Source organism: Etheostoma cragini, chromosome 14 (assembly GCF_013103735.1).
Source record: "Etheostoma cragini isolate CJK2018 chromosome 14, CSU_Ecrag_1.0, whole genome shotgun sequence".
Lineage (NCBI taxonomy): Eukaryota > Metazoa > Chordata > Actinopteri > Perciformes > Percidae > Etheostoma > Etheostoma cragini.
Genome location: NC_048420.1, coordinates 23,929,265 through 23,937,979, shown reverse-complemented (window position 1 = coordinate 23,937,979; position 8,715 = coordinate 23,929,265). Strand labels below are relative to the sequence as shown.

General features: G+C 41.8%; 1 protein-coding gene across 1 annotated transcript in view; it reads left to right on the top strand.

The window, feature by feature from the left end:
* LOC117957208 overlaps positions 1 to 4,203 on the top strand; it is a 6,999-nt gene extending 2,796 nt beyond the window's left edge. Inside the window, exons 3-6 of the mRNA XM_034892805.1 lie at positions 1,399 to 1,662; positions 2,857 to 2,919; positions 3,893 to 3,940; positions 4,025 to 4,203. Of these exons, the coding sequence (XP_034748696.1) occupies positions 1,399 to 1,662; positions 2,857 to 2,919; positions 3,893 to 3,940; positions 4,025 to 4,203 (554 nt within the window). The remainder of the gene's footprint in view (positions 1 to 1,398; positions 1,663 to 2,856; positions 2,920 to 3,892; positions 3,941 to 4,024) is intronic.
* The last annotated feature ends 4,512 nt before the right edge of the window (positions 4,204 to 8,715 follow it).

Sequence of the window (8,715 nt, the reverse complement as noted above, 5' to 3'; positions counted from 1 at the left end):
GTCTGGGTTAGATTTATCAAGAGTCTGGGTTAGATTTATCAAGAGTCTGGGTTAGATTTAACAAGAGTCTGGGTTAGACTTAACAAGAGTCTGGGTTAAAAAATGTTCCAACCTATCCCAAGCAACACGTTGCGTTTGAAGACATAAAACATAGTCCGTCAGAAATGTCCCGATTCTCACTGAGACTAATGAAATGAAACCCACTTCTCCCTTGTAAAGCACAAATAACACAAAGGAGGAATGCATTACACACCGGTCTCAATCAAAGTAGAAAGAGGAAGATGTCTAGTCTTTTTCTTTCACTCACGTCACGGGACTTCTGGTCCAAACCCAAAGGACACCACCGTCCAAACGCCTTGACACCCAAAACTTAAAAATGAACACAGTTCAATCAACGTATGCCGTGCTAAGATGGATTTTGTCCATGTTTTTACATTTGGAAATCATTTGGATTTGTACGTTTTGTGAGTGGATTTAACTCAAATTTGATGAAAACACGTCCTGATTTATTTATTTTTCAATACTAATATCAATCCTTATAGTTTATTGACTTACATAACCTTTTAGCTTAGGTTGTACAGATTTTAGGGATATGAAGCATTTGAAGATAATCCAAGAAATGACGTCACAATGAGCCCCAAAAAGACAACAACAATGTAGGCGCTGCAGCATTTCTACATAAAAGAGTTCAAAGGACAGAAAACACACCTGCATGTGGAAGCACCAGAGACACAAAAATAACACCCCAAATCCCAGAAAAAGGGATCTTTTTCATTATTTGGGAACTTTATAATGAAGTCTATATTGTCGTACGGTTTTATTTAAACGACCACTAAGGAAAATGCATGACAACAACAGACCTTTTTAGGGTCAAACACTTCCTTTTCTGCAACAATGTAACGTGCAAATATCTTTTTTATGTAAAGGAAATTACACAGGGCCCTTTTTTAACATTGTAAATGTAAGACCAGAACGCCCAGAATGCACCTGAACACACCTCCCAGTAGGACCAGCACACCCAAAATGCACCTGAACACACCTCCCTGTAAGACCAGCACGCCCAGAATGCACCTGAACACACCTCCCTGTAAGACCAGCATGCCCAGAATGCACCTGAACAAACCTCCCTGTAAGACCAGCACGCCCAGAATGCACCTGAACACACCTCCCTGTAAGACCAGCACGCCAAGAATGCACCTGAACACACCTCCCTGTAAGACCAGCACGCCCAGAATGCACCTGAACACACCTCCGTGTAAGACCAGCACTCCCATGGGCAAAGACACCAGTACTGGGTGCAAAACGGGGGCCCATAAGGTTTTTAGGGCGGGTTGCACTCGCCAGTTTTGATTATTAGGGGGGGTTGTGAATTACGCCTCTTTGTGTCTGTTCCCTCAGGCCTTGACTTTGCGGTGTCTGCAGGCCGGACGCTGCTGCTCCCCTGCAGCGACTCCAGGACCATGAAGAAGTGGTTCCACCAGAGGGAAGGAGCGCGCCGGTGGGCACCCGTCCTTACCCGGTTCAGAAACGGCACGGTGAGAGCAGAGAGGACGCGGCTCAGCCTCGAGTTCGATGCCCTGCAGATCGAGGACCTGCGGTCGGAGGATGCGGGGAGGTACAAGTGCAACGGAGAGCTGCTGGCCACACTCACCGTCCTGGCAGGTGGTTTGCTCCGCTGGAATTTAATTAATAATTCATTTGATGTAAATGTTCCTAAAAACGTTAATTTACTAAATCAATTCTAGAAAAAGAAACAAGCGCAAAGGTTATTGGGCTGTTGGTTTTTTACCAAAAACTACTGACTGAAAATCGCCCCAATATATCGGTCTTACAAGCATCAATTCCGGCCTGTATTTACGTTTCTAGTGGCGGCGCCCTCTGGTGGCCATAGTAGTTGTCTCTCCCGATGTGAGTCGAGTCCAGATGTGAGTCACGCATGCTCAGAGTTAAACGGTTTACAGCATAATGTGTCATACTGAAATTGGTGAAAAATCCATGAAATAATTCAGATAATTTCAGAAACGTTGTAGCTATCTATGATTGATTGATGCTAACGTTAGCTCAAGACACCATTCAAGTGACCGCCATTTGTTTACCTGGAAGTGGTTTTTCAAGTCAAATTTACGGTGGCCGAGATGGTCCAACACAAATGTAAATGCCACAACAAAAATATAAAAGCTACAACATGAATGCCTGTAAATAAAAAAAGAAGAATATAATAATAATAGTAGTAATGTCACTGTTTGTATTTTCTTGATGACCTAAATCCTAAGTTCACCTATGAAGGCGTACATTAACCCTGTTTTAACCCTGTTGTCCTGTTACAAAGGAGTAATACACTCACCTAAAGGATTATTAGGAACACCTGTTTAATTTCTTGTACGTTCTCAAGGTGAAAGGGGGTCAAACACAGTGTTAGTATGGCGTTCCTAGTAATCCTGTAGTTGAGTGTATATCAGAATTATGACAAAAGAATGTTAAAAACAGTGACAAATGTTGGAAAAAGCCTCAAAAAAGCAGGAAAAATTGGAAAAAACACATTTATTTAATTTTTTAACAAAATCCGAAAATTTGTTAAAAAGAAGTGATAAAAAAAATTGGTAAATGTGAGAAAAAAAACTACAAAAACATAATTAAAAGTGACAAAAAAATTGGAGAAAAAAAATCGACAAAAACGTTGAGAAAAGCGTAGGAAATAAAACACAGAAATGTCGGACGTTCGGCCCAGAAAAACCCGAAGTTGCAGGTTGATGGGAAGACAACACGGGGGTTAAGCAGGTAGTTTTGCATCAGCTATGAGAAGAACGACTCAATGTGATGGCTCAACTTAAAAAAATTTTTTTTTTGATAAATCAGTGCCGCCGGAGCCGACCAGCAACGAGCAAACCACCAGGACGATCGCAACAGCTGCTGTCACAGGTAAGTCTGAAGTCAGTCATCCATGATCTATACCCAGTGGTGGTTCTGGGGGGGGGGGGCAAGGTTGGCAAGTGACCCTGCGTATACTTCGTATCATGTAGACCAATGTTTCCCAAACATAGGGTCGGGACCCAAAATGGGTCGCAGACCCGTTTTATTGGGTCGCCAATTGGCAGAGAACAGACTTAATGCTCAGCATGACCTCAGAATGACCTCAGAATGACCTCTGCATGACCTCAGAATGACCTCAGCATGACCTCAGAAGGGCACTTTCAAAAACCGAACCTAGACTAGTTCAGCTGGTTGATATCTTCAACCAGACACACACATCTCATTAAATTCAAGTCAGCATTATTTAAACAAATGTTGGTGTCGGTACTGAGGGATGATGGGAGGGGACAGAGAAACAAAAAGGAGAGTAGAGACCTTTCTGTTTTTGGTTACTTTTATAACGGAATAAATATACTTCATATACATTTAAATTCATGGTTTCTTCCGCTTTTGTCCACAGTTTAAAAATGTAGATTTTACAATGATTCATGGTGTATTATTGTAAAGTCGGGTCCCGGGGGGACCCCGAATTTCTCTTTTGGGTCTTGAGCTGAAAAAGTTTAGGAACCACTAGTGTAGACTAATCGCATGTGACCCCCCACTGTTGGAAATATCGGTAGAAATACAGGCGACTCTACTGTGTATGAAGGAATTCTCTGTGCTGATTTTCCCCCAAGGTGTTTTTCCATACGTTGATTTTTTTTCGGATTAACAGAATCCGTTTTTGGGATTTTACGTAAAACGTAACGAAAAGATGCTGGTTTCCTGCCACGACATTATCGGTTCTCCCACGGAATTTTTCTCACAGTGCAACCCACCCCCCCCTTTTAAAATTGTCCAGAACCGCCACTGTCTATGCCTGATGTTATTTTGGTAAAACAGGCCTTGAGTGCTGAACTAAACCTCCTGCTGTGTCCATCAGACGTGGTTGAGACGAAGACGAAGGAGGAGAAGAAGAGACCTGAGAATGGTGAGTCAGCCCCCGTCTCATTCAGAAAGATTACAGATGTTTGGGTGTTTTCGCTGAGCAGATGTTGTGTCTGTGGTCTCGCAGCGCTGCTGATGGTGGCGGTCGGCGGCTTGGCGGTAACGGTTCTCCTCATGGCCGCCGTGTGTGTTTTACTGACCGGCATGAGGTGCAGGAGGAAGAAGAAACACCTACGTCCAGGTGGCTGCAGACACAGACAGGAAGTGTTTCACAACGCTTTACCCTTGGTTTGGTCTGTCACTTAGCGACAAGTAGCACATAAGATGCTAACGAGAGACTTCTGTAATGTCAACACAGTCAAAATGGACCTACTTAATGAAGTTGGTTCACTGCTAGCTTAGCTACAAGTTAGCATCAAACCAAACAAAGGCTGTCAGTTGAATGATGTTTTGAGCTAACGTTAGCAATCAAAGCGTTTTTGAAATGACTGCTAGCTTTGCTACAAGCTAGCATCAAACCCAACAAAGGCTGTCAGTTGAATGGTGTTTTGAGCTAACGTTCGCAATCAATCAATCATAGATAGGTAGAAGTTTTTTGAAATGACTTCTAGCTTAGCTACAAGCTAGCAATCATACACAAAACAGGCTGTCACTTGAATGACGTTTTGAGCTAACGTTAGCAATCATAGCTAGATAGCTAAAGCGTGTTTGAAATTATTTCCATCTTCTGTTATTGTTTGCATTGCGAAAACTTTATTATTTCATAGATTTTACAAATGTCAGTATGACAGTTATGTTTTAACCGTTTAAATCTGAGCATGCGCGACTCAAATCTGCCCTCACCGCACACTGGGCAGGTCTGGCTGCACCACAGATGCATTCTGGGATAGGTTACAAAATAAAAAAGCTCTGTTTAGCATTTCTTTCATTGTCTTCTGTTCATCTGCAGCCCGCAGGCATGAAGCCACGGAGCTGCAGTCGTGGACTACGTCTAACACGCAAACCGGTAACACCGTCCTCCCTTTGCACCGTGTACGTTTCACTCTTCCTCATTTCGGTTTTCACCGTACACACCTGTGTCTCTGCAGAGTGTGAGGTCTCCGACAGTCCGTCCCCGCCGGAGGAGACGATCCATTACGCCTCCCTGGGCCGACAGAACTGGAGGGAGAGACCCAGCAGGCCTCCGCCGGACCAGAACCACCACGCCGTCATCTACTCTTCGGTCATCACCAGGCCGGCCGCCAAGCAGAAACGCTCGCCGCTGCATCCGGTCGCGGCCCTCTGACCGGCAGGACTGCAACAACATGTTAAATATTAAACCATGAGAGGATGAAATGTTGAATATGAAACCATGAGAGGCTGATTTCATCTTAATCTCCATGTTAGTGCACTTCCCCACAGGACTCCATGTATCACAATGTGATTAAAACACTGAGTTATGTACAGTGTGGACCTTTTTTTTTAACTTAACTAAATTTGCTCAACCTTGCAACAGCTATTAAAAACACATCAGTACACAAACACATTAAATAGGTTCTGTCCGAGCTTTTAGGATATACGCATAACGTTAGCAGCACTTTGTTAGCATCATTTTGAAAGTTTCTTGTGCGCACCATAAAGTGTCTTTGGCACACAAGAAGTACGAGAATAAATCAGAACCAGCTTTGTTTGCCGGGTATGTGGACACATACGAGGAATTTGAATTAGGTTGGAGCGGCAGCTATGGAACAGCGCCACCACACGCTTTCCCCAAAAAGGATCAATGCAGACAGCAACATAGTGTACAACACACAACAGCATCACAACATAATGCACAAGACAAGACACGGGTCAGGTGGTCACATGAAGGATTTTTTTTAGGTTAGTTTGTGTAAGTGAAGTGTAGTTGATAGTAAATAGTTTTCCCATGTCCATTTTAGGATATACGCTTACTTGCTTTCTTGCTAAGAGTTAGAAGACGAGACTGACACCAGACCTGAGCCGTTTTCTCAGATGAACTCTGTACAATGTCCGGAGTTACCGCGAAAAACCGATCCGAGTACCAGTCGTTCATCTTGCTGAAAACGCAACGAAACGTATGCTACCTGATAATGTCATCAACAAACTTTAAGATGATAAGGGGGGGTGGGGGGGTTAGGCTTCTGTCATGCTGTGGTTTGGAATATTAACTTTAGCAACTTTAGCTAACGACACATAACGTTAGCAGAATTTTGTTAGCGTCATTTTGAAAGTTGCTTGTGCGCAACACAAGGAGACCAGAAATGTCCCCGGTTTTTTACTTTGACTGACAGAGCAAACATTTGATTGAAAGAAAGAAAACTGACCAAATGGAGCCGATCGAGCAGCGCTGCTCAGAGCTCGGAGATGTTTCAGAAAGCCGTATTTTACGATGCAAAAATCACTGATTATTTACGGGGAGTCTGGTGGGTTCAGCAAACACAATTTCTCGGACTTTTACGTTTTAGAAAGGATCTTAATCTTTAAGAGAAAGGTCGACCTCCCCAGACATCCTTTCCATAATGTTGTCAGACACTTAGAATATTAATCTGAGTCTGTTAGCAGCAAAACGAGCTCTTTTATGAACGTAGAGACAAGCTGGACCATTGTCCCATTAACTTCCATTGTAGCTTGTTTCTCATTTAACACTGCATCACTGTCAAAGGAAAATATTTACTCAATGGTTTTTATTGTATCCGATATTCAGCTCTAGGTCTAGTGTCCCCGTTTTAAGTTTTACAAAAATTAAAAACATGACGTGTTTTGGAGGTTTTGACGCTTCTGAGCTGAAAATGTCCCCGGATTTTGTCTGAGAAATCTGGTCCCATTGGCGCAACATAAGGTGTCTTTTGCACTCGAGTAGTACGAAGATGAATAAATAGTTTCCCATTTCCCCTTTTAGGATATACGCTTACTTGCTTTCTTGCTAAGAGTAAGAAGATGAGACTGATACCAGACCTGAGCCGTTGTCTCAGATGAAATCTGTTCAATGTCCGGAGCTTTCCGTTTCACACACGTAGCACACAACAGGAAGCGTTGCCAGCTCTATGTCCACAGCGCTGTGGAGGACGGTCTGGCTACAACCACAGATGCATTCTGGGATAGGAGGGGGAAAACACTGGTTCGGAGGACGGACTTTACTTCCTTTTTTTTGTGAGCACACAAAAGATTATGAGGTTACTGTTGACCCAGAGTGTCTGCAGGTTTCACCAACTCAAATGTATGACTTTTTTAGACTTTTTAAGTCCACAATGAATGAAATTTAAGACCTTTATCACAACGTCAACTAAGGCCTAAATTAAAAGTATTACTAAACTGGCAAGTCCCCAAAAATGAAGAATAAAAGCCGTTATATGTCTGTGGTGCAATCGGAAAGTCAATCACACGGAAGCTGAAAGCCTAGAACACAGTACTTCAGCGAATATAAGACTTTTTAGGGTCTCAAATTTGGATTTTTTGAAGTTTATGGGCTTTTTAAGAATTTTTAAGACCCAGCGGAAACCTTGTTACTGATTTTATGCTATGGATGTGAAATATTAACCCTCATGTTGGACCAGTTTTACTAAATCAATGGTCCCAATTATAATTCCCCAAAATAACATGATTGATTCCACCCAACGCTCTTTCAAATACAAGTACAAATCTCTACTTTCATTCATTTTGGGTTGTCTTATTCAATTTTATAGCATTGTAAAACAAACTTAAGTGTTTTTGAAATAGTATTGAGTAAAAGTTGACATATTCCAGTCTGTTATAATCCATCAACATCCATATATGGTCAATAAACCTCATTTATAGGAAATTATACCTAATGTTTGAGTTAGAAAAGCAGAAATTAGGAATTATTGAGACTAAAATTAAAGGAATGGATGTTGATGATAATCACAGACTGGAATATGTCAACTTTTACTCAATACTATTTCAAAAACACTTCCATTTGTTTTACAATGCTATAAAATTGAATAAGACGCCCCAAAATTAATGAAAGTAGAGATTTGTACTTAGCAAAGAGCGTTGAGGGTTAAATTAAAAATTAAATTAAAGACCGGTGCTTTTCTTATCACAATGTTTTTATTAAAAAATTTTAAAAGTTACATTTTAGTTTTTTTTGTTCATACTTTAAAATTACAATTACAATCATGGACAGATGCTAAGCTACAGACACAGACATCACAGTAGATGCTGCGTATTACTCCGATATACACGGTTTGTACAAATAAACTTTCATGTTCTGTATCTAAAGTGTTACAGCAACATTTCACCGTTCTTCTTCTTCTTCTGTTGTGTTTCCGTGTATATAAATGACGATGAAGAGGTGGAAGACAGACGCTGTGAAGGTGACGGCTAAGTAGAGCTTCATTTGTACACATTTCACACAGTTTATTGCATTTTAATTTGAAAAGCAGTGAAATAGCTTAAAATATCAGAGTTTAAAGAAAACTCACCGGACGTTACCACCGCCGCCGACTTGAGCGTCTAAAGCAAGAAGGCAAATCTGTCGGCGATGCGTTTTGGGCGTTTTGAGCGTCTTTATGGTAATGAGCTATGACGCTGTTCAGCGGCTAACGCCAGCCGCCAATCGGAATATAGACGTCCTCCGCGCTGACTGATCCCGGAGAAACATACGATGTAAACTTTGGTTCCTACCAAAACATTCATTCTGAGGACAAGCTCACAATCGGTGTTGCTAGGTTACCTATGGTTTATGATATAACGTTGTCTGTAGTCAACAGACAACGTTATATGGTCTCCAGTTAGCATTAGCTGCCGGTCACATGGTCTCCAGTTAGCATTAGCTGCCGGTCACATGGTCTCCAGTTA